The sequence below is a fragment of the Primulina tabacum genome, chromosome 4 (assembly GCF_025594145.1).
Source record: "Primulina tabacum isolate GXHZ01 chromosome 4, ASM2559414v2, whole genome shotgun sequence".
Classification (NCBI taxonomy): Eukaryota; Viridiplantae; Streptophyta; class Magnoliopsida; order Lamiales; family Gesneriaceae; genus Primulina; species Primulina tabacum.
The window spans coordinates 2718871-2734871 of NC_134553.1; the positions used below are offsets into that span (position 1 = coordinate 2718871).

Consider the following 16001-nt stretch of genomic DNA (forward strand, 5'->3'; position numbering starts at 1 on the left):
TTAACGTAGTGATGAGTCATATATATATATATATATATATATATATATATATATAATATAACATAGTGTTTCGATTGACTTTGGGGACATTTAGTTATGAGGGTATTTAATTATTATTTTTAGTCATATTATATCTACTCATATGTAGGGATGTAAATAAACCAAACCGTTTGCGAGCTATTTGAAGCTCGGCTCGATAAAAATCTCGTTTGAGTTCGTTTGTTAATCATATAAAGCCAAACTCAAGCTCTATTTCGAGTTCGAAAATTTAATCAAACCAAGCTCAAGCCAAGGTTATTAGGCTCGCGAGCTTGCAAACATGTTTGATAATAGGCTCGCGAGTTCGAGCTCGATTCGTTTAGGTGGCTCGTAAGCTCGAGCTCGACTCGTTTAGGTGGCTAGTCAGCTCGAACTTGGCTCATTTGTTGAGTTGACAAATAAAAATATTAGTACTAATGTCAATGGAAGGAATTGAACACAAAACATAGTTGAAAAAAAAGATTGATTTACACCACATAGTCACAATTACATTTTTTTTATCTTACTTGCATATCATTATACTAAAATGTTCTTTAAAACATAATAAATTAACAGAAATACATCAACTTATTCTTTTTTCCCCAAAAATTTACATCACCGAGTCATATACACGTTGAGTAACTTTAAAAATTATTATCCTAAAATATTAAATTGAATATAATGAATTTATTTTGATTAAAAAATAAAATTTATTTGGAACACATCGAATGAAGTATTAAAGGAGTGAAATTATTGCAATGTTATTTATATGGTGATATCAGTGTATGACGAATATTTGTTATCTGAATGTTGGATGTATTATTTTGGGATGTTCAATAATATAATGAGTTAATGTTTTTTTAGTTGTTCTTTTTGTCATTTTGATTATTCATGAATGAATTTATATTTTTATGTCTGATTTAAAATTAGTTCATAGATATATTTAATTTTTAACAAGCTCAAATCAAGCTCAAACTCGAGCTCAATTCTATGCTTTACGAGCTCGAAAACGAGCCGAGCTCAAGCCAGGCTTGTTAAACATGATAAACAAGCTATTAATGAATCAAGCTCGAGCCAGCCCAGCTTGATTAACATGATGAACGAGCTTTTAACGAGCCGAGCTCGAGTTTTTTTCGAGCTTAATAATTTCAATACAAACCGAGCTCAAGCCTGATAATAGAAGCTCGAATCGAGCTCGAGCTCGATTACTAAAAGTAAACTTAAATGTCCTGCACTTGCGTCTTGGGAAGCAGTAGATAAAGAAGACTTCTTTTTATATAACCCAAAGCAACCCAAAGCAACCGGGGGTTGACTCACAATCCCAAATTCTAATTGGGCCTCGATGGATCTACAATTGGCCTTCTTAGTAACCCTCGCTCCACCCGGTGAAATGGGTCCAGCGAGTTCGTGATGGATCTTGGTTTAAGCTCCAGACATGAGCTCAAGTTTCCCTAATTATATTAATCTTGATTAGCATCTCATCCACGTTATATATTTAAGATATATAACGAATTTTATCACACTAATGATTTTTTTGAAATGATTAATAAAAAATTTAAAATGAGATAATAAATTTGAAAAAATAAAACCAGTCATTTGTATTTAAATAAATTAGATTTTTTATAAAAACCAGTTTTATAGATAAAAGATTAGCTTATCAATATCAAAAATAAAATAAATATTCTTGTGATAAAATAAAATTTAAAAGTAAAAATATTCCCACAAGGAAAGGGATAGTGGTGAAAAGGGACAATAAAAAATATACGACTCACTTTTTCTTAATAAACTCTTCCGTGACTCCCTTTTTCCTCATTCCCCCATTTTCAGGTTTAATGTGATAAAGTTTCAATTTTTCCTGTCAATTATTCGATCTATCTGCCCATCGATCAATTGGGAATTGAGGTTAATGGCGACTCGATACTGGGCGGTTTCTCTCCCTGTTGGGCAGAGCTCAGCGCCTTCCTCTCTATGGAGTCGCCTCCAAGAATCCATCTCTAAACAAGCCTTTGACACCCCTCTGTACAGGGTAATTTCGATTTCATACGCTTAATCACGTATATGTTCTGTGCTAGTTGGAGGATTAGCTTTGAGCAAGTGCTGTTTCTGTTATGTTATCATTGATTCTTATCCTGAAGTTTTCTTTTCTTTTCTTTTCTTTTCCTTTTTTTTCTCGGTGCGGCTGGCGGGGCAGTTCAGCATTCCGAATCTGCGAATTGGAACCCTAGATTCGCTATTGGCACTCAGCGACGACTTGTTGAAGGTGAGTTTTAGGGGAAAAAATATGATTTTCGTAAGAAAGTTAATTTTTGTTCGCTATGAATATTGTTTTTTGTTTGTTTTTTTTTTCATTAGGTTTTGATTTCTTGCTTAAATTTGGTTGCAGTCGAACAACTTTATTGAAGGGGTATCGCACAAAATTCGACGTCAGATAGAGGAGTTGGAGAGGGTATCGGGAGTTGTAAGTAGCTCACTTACTGTGGATGGCGTTCCTGTTGACTCTTATCTCACCAGGCAATCGGTCACATCTTGTTTTTTTATATTAAGTGGATTTTTTAAGAACGTGATTCAGGACGTGGGTGAAATTTTGAGCTTTTTGTAGATTCGTTTGGGATGAGGCAAAATATCCGACAATGTCGCCGCTTAGGGACATTGTGGATGGAATTCATGTGCAAATTGCCAAAATTGAGGATGATCTCAAGGTATTATTTTGTTTCTGAACTGTTTATTGACAAAACGAATTATTTGTCTTGCTTTTGTAGACAGTCCACGTCAAGAATCAAGATGCCTTGGCTTTACTAGTTGCAAACTAAAAACCCTGCCTATCTATTAAGTTGACTCAATGGTCAATTGTCTTATGTTTACCTGTATGGCGATGGCAGTTCCTTAAGGCTGAGGCCATTTGCGGCTTCCTCAGATTGTACTTACTCTACCATTGAACCATCCATAGCTTGTGTTTTCCCTGGCCTAGGTGTTCATCCTCGTATATGGCATGTAAAGGATTCTGAACAGCTCTGCTGTAGTTACTGTTTGAGATTGATTATTAGGACTGCTACATCTTTTAAATAAATTTCTACAATTTAGTTCTCTTGTTTGTTTCTTGTGTTCGAACCTTTAGGCTAATGTATTATTCGGACCGATAAACTTGCATCCCTAAGTTTCTCTTGATCAAGCCCTTCCATAGCTGTTATAACCGCGTGGGTTTTATGTTTCAGGTTCGTGTTTCGGAATACAACAATGTGCGGAGCCAACTTAATGCCATCAACAGAAAACAGGCTGGAAGGTGATTGCTTGATCTGAACTTAATCTAGACTTTGATCGTGGTGCCTTTTGGAGACAAAGGAAATAAATGCCTGCAGTTGTGCTGATCAAATCTGATAATTATTGCAGCTTAGCTGTCCGTGACCTTTCCAATTTGGTGAAGCCACAGGATATTATTGCTACAGAACACTTAACGACTCTCCTTGCAATTGTTCCAAAGTATTCTCAGAAGGATTGGTTATCAAGCTACGAGACACTGACGGCATATGTTGTGAGCACCCTATGTACTTGTCATGCATCGCCGCCCTACTCTCAATTGTTTTCATGCCCAGTGTATATATCAGCCATGATTTGTGTATTACATATTGAGATTGAGACATGCCATGAGAAAACTTGCATGCCCATGCATTTAATCCTTTCTTACTGAACCATTAGTTGGTAGTGTTGTTCTGTCATATATTGTCCTCAGTTGACTGTGTGCTTTAGAGAATTCTGTTTTTTTTAATGGATTTAATCATGCAATTGCTTTAGGTCCCGAGATCATCCAAGAAGCTACACGAGGACAGTGAATATGTGCTATATACTGTAACATTATTCAGTCGTGATGCTGACAATTTTAGAACTAAGGCACGCGAAAGAAATTTCCAAGTAAGTTTCGGCATTGTACTACATACTATTTTTAAATTTTTTTTTTTTCATTTCTGAATGCAGCTCTATGTTTTGTATGTATCAACTTGATAATATGTTTCATTCTTGTGCAATTAGATTCGGGATTTTGAATACAATTCAGAGACTCAAGAAACTCGGAAGCAGGAGATTGAAAAGCTGATTCAAGATCAGGAAGCGTTGAAAAGCTCTCTTTTACAGTGGTGCTATACCAGTTATGGAGAGGTATCATGTCCTGCTCCCTCCTACAGTTGCTGAAAGTTGGTTATCACTCATTTGTATCTTTGGTATTGACTATTGAGCACAAACTTTTGTATTCATTCTTTCATTAAAGCTGATATACCCTGGGCAGTGGAGCTCATCAAACCAAACTCCCTGATATCATACTTTCGTGGATGTCAATTTACTCAAACATACCAAGAAAGAAATAAGATGTCACTTGGAAGTGTGCTCTGATTTCTAAAACGGTGAAAGCAGTCTTTTGGGAACTAAAGAAACAAATTTTCCGCCTTGTCGATATTGCTACGAATAAAGCATAAATATTGTAATCCTCTGCTAATGGTTAAGTGCTTTCAAACATCACTTGGTCGTTTCTCCAATATATTCAAACACGTGTCCTCTCAAATAGGCGTCAACAAAGAGATTTTAAAAACTCCTCTAGTTATAAGAGCTTTTGTACAGGTAATATGTTTTACAGGATTCTAAAGATAAGGTCATACTTCAAGTGTCCTTCAGACAAAACCTGTGGCATGTGTCACATGTCTTAGAAATTAAAATAAAAAGAAAATTGGGGCACCATGTTAACCACATGTAATGGGTGTGTCCAACATGATTCAGAATAAATTTGGTTTGTTATTTCTGAAATTTCAGGATACAAACTGAAATGTTAGGAAAAAACATCATCGTTCTGTTCTCATTTCATGTACATTGTTTCTTCATGTTTACAGCCAACTTCCCGGAGTCTTTATATTTGATTCCTAGTCAAGAACACGTCTTTGAATGAGTTTATAAATAATTTTATGTTTATTTTGAATAGTGATTTGAAAATTTTGAGACTCACAGTATTATACTATTATATCGTGGTAGCTTATTAAATATAGACACTCGAGCAAACGATTTGATTGTTTTAACTGTGCCTTTAAATTTAAAATGTGATTGGGTTGATATAGTTAAATATATTGATAGGTATAATGGTATATCTTCTTGAATTTTAGCGTGGTTGATTAATAGTGTTTTTAAACCACTCAACACATATAAAAACATTTATCTCCATGTTCTAGCAATGCCTTATATCATAGTTTAAAAATTTTGTGGCACCCTGTGTTGTCACCTTATCCATGTCTTTACATTATTGTCATGCTTCGTTTTATCTCCACATCGTCACTAAAAATGGGCACAGAATCAGCCTTGTTTTGATTTTTATTTCTACCTTGTAGTAATGTATTAGACTTGGAACTGAGTTTGGCTTTATGCATGTCGATCTCTTTTACTTGTGGTATAGTGTGTTTTCATGCATGTGGGTGGAGTAGTGGTTGAGCATGGATTTGGAGAAACAGTAAATTGGATCATACTTTTTTAGAATTGTGATTCTACTCTCGCATTTGCCGATTATACACTGAATGAAATTTTGGGTTGAGTTCTGCAATTTTCTAGACAAGCAATCTCAAATTTAAACGTGCAATCGTTGTTGCTAATATTGCAGCAATGACCAAAATATCGAACCCACGACATTACTCCTGCTTCGTTAAGGAGTACCAGATGTTGTGTTGCAAGCAGCTCACCATTTGCTGCAAGAATGGCAGCAATCAGAATAGATCTGAACAAAGCTGCATACCGACATTATGCGGTCCAGCATGATTATTTTTGGGAAATCTAATTTTCTCGTTGAGTGTTTTCATTAAGTTGAGCCCAAAGCAATAAATCAGAGTTTTTCCTGTCACTTCATGGATTAGTGGAAGACATTAAGAAAGGGCATCTTTCTTCTCCTCTTCTGTGATTCTTATTTTTATTTTGTTGGGGCTCAATTGATTAATGCTCGTTTGATAATTGTATCGCTATTTGTCATAAAATGAAGATAGAATATTGGGTGCGGAAATCGGATTCATCGATAAACAAATCAGTAGGTTACATGAAGTATTTATTCCACTCTATCATCCTTACTTCCTTATCTGATAGCAATCTAATCAAATTAAAAACTTAAAATTCAAAATACAAATAATTCTCAATCCTAGTCAGATAATTATCTACTATGTATCTTCCAACACCATTTTACTTTTTATGTCATTCATCTCTAATGGAAAGACACCAATTCAGTGCTGCTGATATTCGTCTTTAACTTCTTTTCCTTACACGGCATGCTACATGTGCTTGCTTCCAGTCTCTGCATCCCTGATATATACTCCTCTAACATGCACATAATACGAGAAGAAGCGCAACCCTAAAACTGTAGACATATAACCATACATGAGTGAAACAGAATTTTGTTATCCCTGATTATTGGTATTTGAGCTTTTGGATTTGTTCAAATTTTTTAAGCCTTTATTTTTTGTGCAGGTTTTTAGCTCATGGATGCACTTCTGTGCTGTACGAGTATTTAGTGAAAGCATTCTGCGATATGGTCTGCCTCCATCATTTCTGGTAATGAACTTCGTATGCCTATGACCTTAATGTGATTGGATTTACCTTTTTCCTTCTTGGATATTCATCACATTATTGTCGAGAGTTCGTTTTGGCCTTTTATGTCAGTCTGTTGTGTTGTCACCGTCGTTGAAAAGTGAGAAGAAAGTTCGGTCCATTCTTGAGACGCTGTGCAACAGTTCAAACAGGTACGTCAATGGCCTGAAAGCTTTTTACAGTTGTCCCAAGCTTTTTGCAGTTTTTCTCTTTCGAATAAAGAACAGTTTTAGAAGCGTGTGACATTGATTCAGATAATGCATTAAACTTAGGGAATTTTCTTTGCACAGAATGTCAACTTGCCACTATGTGGTATCTTCAGTTAAAATCAGTATTGAGAAGTACTAAATGTGATTATCAGCGCATGATTTACTTTTGAAGAATTCTTTTAAGGGACAAATTCAAGTCCCGCACTTGTTATAACATGGCCTAGTTTGTCCCATTTTTCCTTGTTGACACTGGCATAATCGTTTTCGAATTTCAAATAGTAGGCATATGGTGAAGAGACGGTACACAATGACACAGAATTTACGTGTTTAGGTTATAAAGATCTATTTCCACGACACGATACCAAAATGGGCCAAAATATATTAAGCTCTTACTTAGAGTTATAATCAATGATTGGCCCTTTATATAGGTAAAAAAAATCGGGATAAAAATGGTAGGAAATGCTTCCTGTATCTAAATCAAAACGAAAAACACGCAAAATATACACATCTTAATCATATAGAACTAGACTATATTATTTAATATGTGGCATTTTCTTGTTTAACAAATTAAATATGGTGTCCCATCCTGTTAAGTTATGGTCTCTGACATCTTCCAATTTTTAGCTAGATAAAGCTTTTGTCTGTTATAATTTGTCTTCCATGTGTAATTGCAGCACATACTGGAAAACTGATGACGACGGAGGGATTGCGGGTTTTGGCGGCGATGCAGATGCACATCCTTACGTCTCTTTTACCATTAATCTTATTTAAGCTGAGGCCTTGCTGTGTTTCTGTCGTGCAAATATCTTGTGCGTAATTTTCGGCCTTCAGAAATAAAGGATACAGAGGTTCTGCATCTGTATCATCATGAAATAAATTATTCGGCTTTGTTTTCCTATCTAAGATCCGCTGATTGTATTCTCGTTATTCTTTCCCCATTCCTTACCCCTCTTTAACTTCTATTTTCTTTGTATGATATAAGAATATTAATTGTCGAGGATTACTTTCCATTTTGGATTTGAATTGTGATGGACATTGTGACCTTGAATGTATTACTGATGAGTAATTATAGAATAAAATCGTTTGTTATTTCAAACTCCATTTTTTAGTTTATCTCAAACTTTGAATACAAGGCAAATTGACTAGTGAATCCACCAATGTAAAAAGCATAACCTTTGAGGTAAATGGAATGATGGTGAATATGATTCTCTAGGCCCCCAATACTCGTCAATTCCTCTTCATCACGGAACTGGGCCAATGAGTGGCAAGCAAAAAATCAACAAAGAATAATCTTTTGGAGATGATCTTGGTCTCTTTGTGCTGCGAATCTAGATTGAAATCAGAATAATATATTTGTCTTCAAAATTCAATGTTTATCGTACTTTCTAGTAAAAATGTAAATATTCATATACAGTAAAAATATTGATAATTAATATAATAAACTTATCATGGCTCATGTGTCACATCCTAATTTTTATCAGTCGCTGAAATTGAAATTATCAATTTAGTAACCATATTAAGAGCTAATATTATAATTATTTGTCTCAAATAGTTTCTTCAGACGAAAAGTATTTAGATTTCCTAAAAAAAGTAATCACTTCTTTGTTAATGTCTTTTTAAAAAGAAAAAAAAAAAGTTGATGTTTGTTATTGGTTTTTTAGTTACAAATCGGGGAGTTAAGCCGATGTCAACAGACGATACTTACGGTGGCACTTGGGCTAAGGCCTTGTGGCTCTTAATTTTTTAATGTTTTGATGCAGCATACGTATAAACTTTTGTGCATCATCGTCTCTATTCTCTTTGAAAAGCCAAAACATCACTGACAGAAATCGCTTTTTTCCTGGAAGAACTAGAATTTGAGGATTAAAAAAACAGCCAACAACTATTGGTCCCAATTCCCAAGAAGCAATGGGCATCAACGGACATTATTAACAAATTACTCACATCACGTTTTGATTGATGGCTTTTTATTATTTATTATTATCTTTGGATATTGTGTCGTCTGTGGTTGTTTATAATGAGCAAATAAAATACTCAAACCATGGCCTCAGATTTATTTATTCTGTATTCATATTTTTACTCGATTAGCACTCGGAAAAATACAAGTATTATTTGTCAGATTCAGTACAACCCACACCAAATTTCTACACTTGGTAAAAAAAGAAAAACGAACCATGTTAAATGTATATTTTGATCGTAGTAACGTGTCTACTGGAATTCCTAATAAGTAAGCGTATATTTTATACGTAGAAGATGATAAATAAATTGATCGATTACATCCCACCACCTATACATGACCACTTCAAAGTTATCACACAAACCAACAAAATCCCTTGATGATAAACGGGGAAAACATGCATAGTAGCAGCAGATCGAGAGGAAGGGAGCAGGATGACTCAGTAGAATACATTCAAGAATCCAAAGAGTTTTCAACAGTTGGCAGCAAAAATCCCTTCAGTTTCTTGAGAAATATTTGCTTCTCCGGCCAAGATTTCATAGATAACAGCAACAGCAATGCAAGAAGTACTGATTTCTCCACCAGTGTCAGCAATCATGGGAGGAGAGGCCCCTATTCCCCTCCATACATTATTCATCCTGAAAATTGGTATGTTTTACAAGCCTTTCCGCGGTTATCTGCTGGTCTATCTTTTTTAACATTTCTGGAGAACTTTTTGGAAAATTAAAAAAACTTGTTTGGTATGAATAGCTCGCTATGTTTCAGATTCTTCTAGCTTGAGTCTGATTATCGAACACTGTAAATTATTAGCTAGCATTGGATATACATTAATTCTTGCACTTTTTATTTTTGTGAAAAGATGGCGGATCTGACATCTTATATTGCATTAGCTAGAGCTGCTGTTTTTATGTTCGGTCGTGTAGGTGTGTGGTAAATTTTTTCAGTTTACTAAAATAGAGGGACAACAACTTTTGTTATCGATCATATCGAATCAAGAAATGATGAATTTTTTGATAGTGTTGAAAAGCAATTGAAAACGTTAAGTGAGAAGAGAGTGGAAATTAATTGAGATTAATTGACATGTGATGGTCATTTAAATATATGCTAATTATATTACAGTCATAAATATTTAAGAAATAGCAACCAAGATTGCCAACGATTTTTTTCCAATATAAAAATGTTCTTGCTTTATAAATTTATAAGTACATATTTAATTTTTTTGATCGAGTTAATTTTAAAACAAAGTTAATTTGTTTGCTCGGTTTACTACTAGGTTGTGTTTATATTATTAAAATAGTTCATCTGGTTGAAAATCAGTCAAAATCAGGTTATGTTCGGGTTAACGTCCCGATTTATTAAATTTAAAAAATAAAAAATGCAATAATATACAAAATAATATAAGAACTAGGAATGTTTATAACGAAATGACTAAATAATTTTCTTTTCTAGTATAATAATCTATTAAAAATGTATAGATAAATTATAGAAGTATATTACACATTATTTTCTGAATTTTCAGAAATTTGTTTATATTAATTATTTTATCTTTTCTCAAGAATCTAGCGAGTAAATAAATAAAAAATATACATCTTATAATATTTAAATTTATATATTGGACGATACAGTAAATACTCAGAAAATGGATATGATCCATTTTTAGGCCGAGATTAATTCAAGATTCGAAACCAAAAAATATCAAAATACTGAAATTAAAGAAGGATACTGAAAATGCATGCAGGATGTACGTAGCATGGCAACAGTTCATTCTGATATGGGCTGTGTACTCATCTTTCTTCACTCCGCTGGAGTTTGCCTTCTTCCGAGGTCTGCCGGAGAATCTGTTCCTCCTCGACAGTGCCGGCCAAATCACTTTCTTCTTCGACATTTTCATTTGCTTCTTCGTTGCCTATAGAGACCCTCATTCATACTGCATGGTTTATAATCACAACTTGATCGCCATCAGGTGATCAGATGAATATAATGGAATTTCGACTCGTTTTATTCTGCTCACTTTCTTCAAAATTTTAGGTGTTTTATGAATGTGTGTGAGTATGTGTGTGTGTGTATATATATATATATGTTGGTTGTTGTAGGTATTTAAAATCAAGATTTCTCATCGATTTATTGGGATGCTTTCCTTGGGATGCCATATTTAAGGTTACTTTTCTTGTTCTCGTGATTGTTTCGTCTTCTTTCTGTTTCGTCTTCTTTCGCGCTCGAAATTTATCGAATGCAAAACTTAACTGACTCAGGGATGTGGAAGGAAGGAGATAGTAAGATACATGCTTTGGATCCGGCTAAGCCGAGCGCTGAGGGTGACGGAATTTTTCGAAAAGATGGAAAAAAACTTACGTATAAACTATTTGTTTACAAGAATCGTGAAGCTTTTTGTGGTGGAATTGTACTGCACGCACACAGCAGCTTGCATATTTTACTATTTGGCTACAACTCTACCTCCATCAGAGGAAGGGTACACGTGGATTGGTAGTTTAAAGATGGGGGATTACAGTTACTCGAACTTCAGAGAAATTGATCTATGGACTCGTTATATAACTGCCTTGTATTTTGCTGTCGTGACCATGGCAACTGTTGGTAAGTTCCTTGCGATTCGTTGAATTAAACGTATGATGATTGGCAATCAGATTATGTGGTTTATGAATCTAATGTTCCGTAGTTGGAATTAGGAACAACCCATAAATTTGTTTTGCTTGTCCTGCTGGATCCTCTAAACAAGATTCTATAATAAATTTGATTGTTTCCCTGGTCCGTAATTGCAGGTTATGGTGAAATCCATGCTGTGAATACCAGGGAAATGATATTTGTGATGATCTACGTTTCATTCGACATGATTCTTGGTGCTTATTTGCTGGGTAACATGACTGCTTTGATCGTCAAAGGTTCCAAAACTGTGAGATTCAGGGATAAAATGGGAGAACTCATCAAATATATGAACAGAAACAAGCTTGGAAAAAGTTTGAATAAGGCAATCAAAGGCCATGTACTGTTACAGTTCCAGAGCAGTTACGCTGAGGTTTCAGCTCTTCAGGATCTTCCTCTTGCTATACGAGCCAAGGTTGGTATCAAGCGTCGTTTTAGACTCAAAATGAACTCCTGTGAAGGTCATCTTCTTTGATTCTCTGTTTTTTTTTTCTTGGTGCAGATATCAGAAAAGATATATGAACCACATGTTAGGCTAGTTACCCTATTCAAAGGTTGTTCCTATGGCTTCATCAAGAAAATAGTAAGATGGGCATTTTTCTATATATATATATATATTACTATATATTTATGAAAATGTTCTAATAGTAGGTTGTTTTTACCATGCCACAACATATATCAGTTATTTCCTGTTCTGCTTATAATCTTATAAAACTTGGCAAAGTAAGCTTACTTGCTATGCTGATTTTTGAAGGCTATTAAGACGCACGAAGAATTTTTCCTTCCGGGAGAAGTAATTATTGAAGAGGGAAGCATGGGCGATCAACTCTACATCCTCTGCGACGGTAAACTGGTATAATACATCTAAATCATATACATTATCAACTCAAGAATATTAATAAATGAAAGGATCGCACCACAACAAAGTGGATTAGACGAATTTAATCTTCGATCAATTTTCTGTCTAGCACCAATAGTTTTCCTTTAGTTTTTGGTCAGTGTGTGAATTGACTTAGGTGCTATAAATGCAGAGTGCAGTAAGAAACTCAGAAGATAGTTATACAGAAGAATATGTGCCCAGCACGCAATCGTATTGCGCTATTGGGGAAATTTCTGTCCTTTGTAACATCCCTGAACCTCATACGATCCAAGCTGTCGAACTATCTAAGCTTCTAAGAATTGAGAAGAAGGCGATTCTGGATGCACTTGAGATGCACTTCTCAGATGGACATACTATCATTGACAATCTTCTTGAGGTGAGTTCATCAATATTTTGTGTTTGTGCTAATCCAAACTCCTGAAAATTCATGCAAAACTGACCGGTCTGTACTCAGTAGTTTATAGAAACACAAATATGTTTCATCTTTTGTCCTACAGTTATAGAAGTTTGCTACCGCCAAATTATTAAAGGGCCGTAGTTCATCCACCAAAAACTCGAATATTTTGGAGTAGTTTCTGATATGACATTTGTGAACAGATTATACATACAAATCCTAAAAACTCAATTATCTTTGATCAGACATTGCATTTAACCTTGACTTCTATGCAAGGAGTGTTAAAGAACCAAGTGTTGGCCAGCCTCCCATTAATGCGAGTGGACTAGTGTTTTCTGGCAACCATATTCACTAAATAATACAGTCCGGCATCATTTATCTGGTGGTTGGGTAGCATGGTCAGAATTAGTCACAAATACACGTGTAAGGGATTAAAACTCGAATTAGATCACATCGAACCTAGATTTCCATATTTAAAATGAAATGGCAATCATCTTTGCCCACATTTTGGTATGACTTCCAAGATTTCAACTTGATTTTCTGGAAAATATTTGGCCAATAATGAGCGAAACTAGAATTGTGAGTTAGCATGGTTACGATTGTCAGGGAAAGGAGTCTAATATTCAAAAAAAGATACTGGAGTCTGATATCACATTGCAAATAGGAAAACATATCTCAGAGTTGGCCACAAGATTGAATTGGGCGGCCAATGATGGAGATCTACACAGATTAAGGCAGTTGGTTGAAGCAGGAGCAGATCCCTCCAAGACAGATTATGATGGACGATCACCTCTGGTATTACATTTCATACTTATGTATGGCATACTCATCGCATGCGAGAAAGACGGATTTACTTTTGTTACAAATTGTGAAAACGAAACATTATACATCCAGTTATATAGCAACTTAAATTCTTTCTCAGCATCTTGCTTCATCCAAAGGATTTGAAGATATCATTCGCTTTCTTATCCAAAAAGAAGTGGAAGTCAATGTTAAAGGTAAATTTTTCTTATTCTCTACTCATCATCCCTTCACGAGTCTTGGGCTAAAATGCTGGAAACAATCTTCAACCTTGATTTGTTTATGGTGTTTATTTGGTTTTTCTTTCCATTTTGTTGCTCCGCAAGAAATTTCATATTTTGGTTATAATTAGACTATAATGAGTTCTTAATCTTTTAAATGCATGTGAACATTGTGTTAACAATATATATTATCTGAAGTCCCAAAGATCCATATATCATACAAATACGACATAAATAAATGCAGAATATCATGTCACTTGATATCTTTGTGTGTGTATCAAGGAAACAAATGATGAATGAGGTTCTCTTTTTTGGTGAGTGACTGATTGGTTTGTTCAACTGCAGACCATCTTGGAAAGACTCCATTATACGAAGCAATCAAGAATGGCCACGGTCAAGTAGCTTCTTTACTGGTTAAAGCAGGTGCATTTTTATCTGTTGACAATGCTGGCAATTGTCTTTGTGAGGTGGTAGCTAGTAAGCACACAGATTTCCTTCAAAGACTTTTGGACAACGGAATTAATCCGAATTCCAGAAATTATGATCTTCGAACACCTTTACATCTAGCTGCATCAGAGGGCTTGTTCTCAGAGTCTCTTTTGCTTCTGGAATCTGGGGCCAGTGTTTTTGCAATAGACAGGTAGCGAACTCGTGTTTGTTTTCAATAATGGATGTTAAATCTGTTGTGGGCCAAATAGATATTGTTCAACCGTTCGATAGCTAACATTACCCTTGAAGTAATTACAATTTTTAAAAATTTTGAGATTCGGTGTATATCATAAAAGGTGGTATATTTGTCATTGCGTGATCTAGTATTGATATTACATCTCCCAATTAGAATGATGATCATTGATTAAGGTAACATCATAATCTCCAAGCTACTATGACTTGACGCTTTCATTTTTGTGGTACTATCCTTTCGCGGGTGTGGGGAGTTCATTAAGATGCATGCTAAAAAGTAACTTGAAGTTACTTGATCAGCTTGACAAATATGCAATGTTAAACATATCATTTCACTGAAGACCGATGCTAAAACAAGTCTACAGCTTTCTTTACTTGTCACTTTCTTAACTATAGAAGATACGAGTTTTCTTTTTATTTTCGTATTTACTGCCTTGGTCTGTCTGCATAAATCTTATTTCCCATGGTATTCTCAGATGGGGCAAAACACCAATAGATGAAGCTCGCGTTTGTGGAAATCGGAACGTGCTTAAACTACTGGAAGATGCTAAGATTTCGCAAACGTCAGAAACTTTTTATTCCTCCTGTGAAACAAGTCAAGGTACAAGTACAACCACCCTTTCATTTCTGTATGATAGTATTTCATTATCGACTAAGAATTAGTTAAACAAAAGTAAAAAGACTTTAAATTCACATGTCTTGGCGTAAAGCCTAGACGCATTGCATTACACTAAACCCCCTTATATATCTGTATAGAATGTATACTCACATCGCCTGCATTTTTCCAACAGATAAATTGCCAAAACGAAAGTGCACCGTTTTCTGTGGAACTCCATCGGATCATAGGGATGGAAGAAGCTTTGGAGTCGTTTTATGGGTTCCAAAAACCATTGAAGAACTCATCGAAACAGCGGTAGCGCAGTTAGATTTCTTGGATGCTACCTGTATCCTATCAGAGAGTGGGGGGAAGATAACTGATGCAGGTATGATCAGCGATGATCAGAAGCTCTTTTTGGCTAGGGAAGTGAAGTTTACATGAAACAAAATAACTCAGAATAATTTTGACATAATATAATGGGAAAAGAGGGACAGATAAATGGTTATTTTGAAGTATGCATCTATCTGTGCGCGTCTGTCTATATACACACATGCTGAAAGGAACCAGAGTTCCAAAGAACATGAAGATGGTTTCAAATAAGCTGGATTTATATTTAAAATGTAATCGAACATTGGCTCGAATGATAATTATTATCTTATTCTTGCAAGTGTAATATATGTGTACACTTTCAAAAATAAATAAGAAAACTTTTTGATAAAGAAATATAAGATATAATACAATTTCATTTACAGAGAAAGACAACACCAAAAAAAAAAGGCTGTATTAAACCGGTAGGTTTTGTTGATTGGAGTGGTGACTTCAATTCAACCCCACTCGGTATTTCATTTGGATATAAATATTTTCATTTTTGTTGATAACTTTCATAATAATTATTGTTTAAATATACAATAAGCTTAACAAAAATACTGAATATGAAACGACTACCTGAAAAAAAAAATCAATTAATTCGCTAATTATAGATAAAAA

The 16001-nt window shown here is 34.8% G+C and overlaps 2 protein-coding genes across 3 annotated transcripts; both read left to right on the forward strand.

Annotated features, from left to right (window-relative positions):
* The first annotated feature begins 1818 nt into the window (after positions 1–1818).
* LOC142542390 (V-type proton ATPase subunit C-like) lies at positions 1819–7651 on the forward strand. The gene is made up of 11 exons (XM_075649001.1): positions 1819–2044; positions 2210–2278; positions 2402–2529; positions 2618–2717; positions 3231–3298; positions 3406–3547; positions 3808–3924; positions 4042–4167; positions 6496–6579; positions 6688–6767; positions 7499–7651. Exons 1-11 carry the CDS (start codon positions 1925–1927, stop codon positions 7593–7595), a joined length of 1131 nt encoding a protein of 376 aa, XP_075505116.1. The 5' UTR covers positions 1819–1924; the 3' UTR covers positions 7596–7651.
* Positions 7652–8892: 1241 nt separating this feature from the next.
* On the forward strand, positions 8893–15698 carry LOC142542391 (potassium channel SKOR-like). Of its 2 annotated transcripts, none has more exons than XM_075649002.1 (13): positions 8893–9429; positions 10520–10744; positions 10875–10938; positions 11034–11373; positions 11559–11854; positions 11942–12022; positions 12194–12292; positions 12471–12695; positions 13320–13508; positions 13636–13711; positions 14081–14375; positions 14893–15023; positions 15208–15698. In XM_075649002.1, exons 1-13 carry the CDS (start codon positions 9161–9163, stop codon positions 15453–15455), a joined length of 2538 nt encoding a protein of 845 aa, XP_075505117.1. In that variant the 5' UTR covers positions 8893–9160; the 3' UTR covers positions 15456–15698. The 2 variants fall into 2 exon arrangements, with proteins under 2 accessions (XP_075505117.1, XP_075505118.1); XM_075649003.1 differs by having other exon boundaries at positions 14893–15017.
* The last annotated feature ends 303 nt before the right edge of the window (positions 15699–16001 follow it).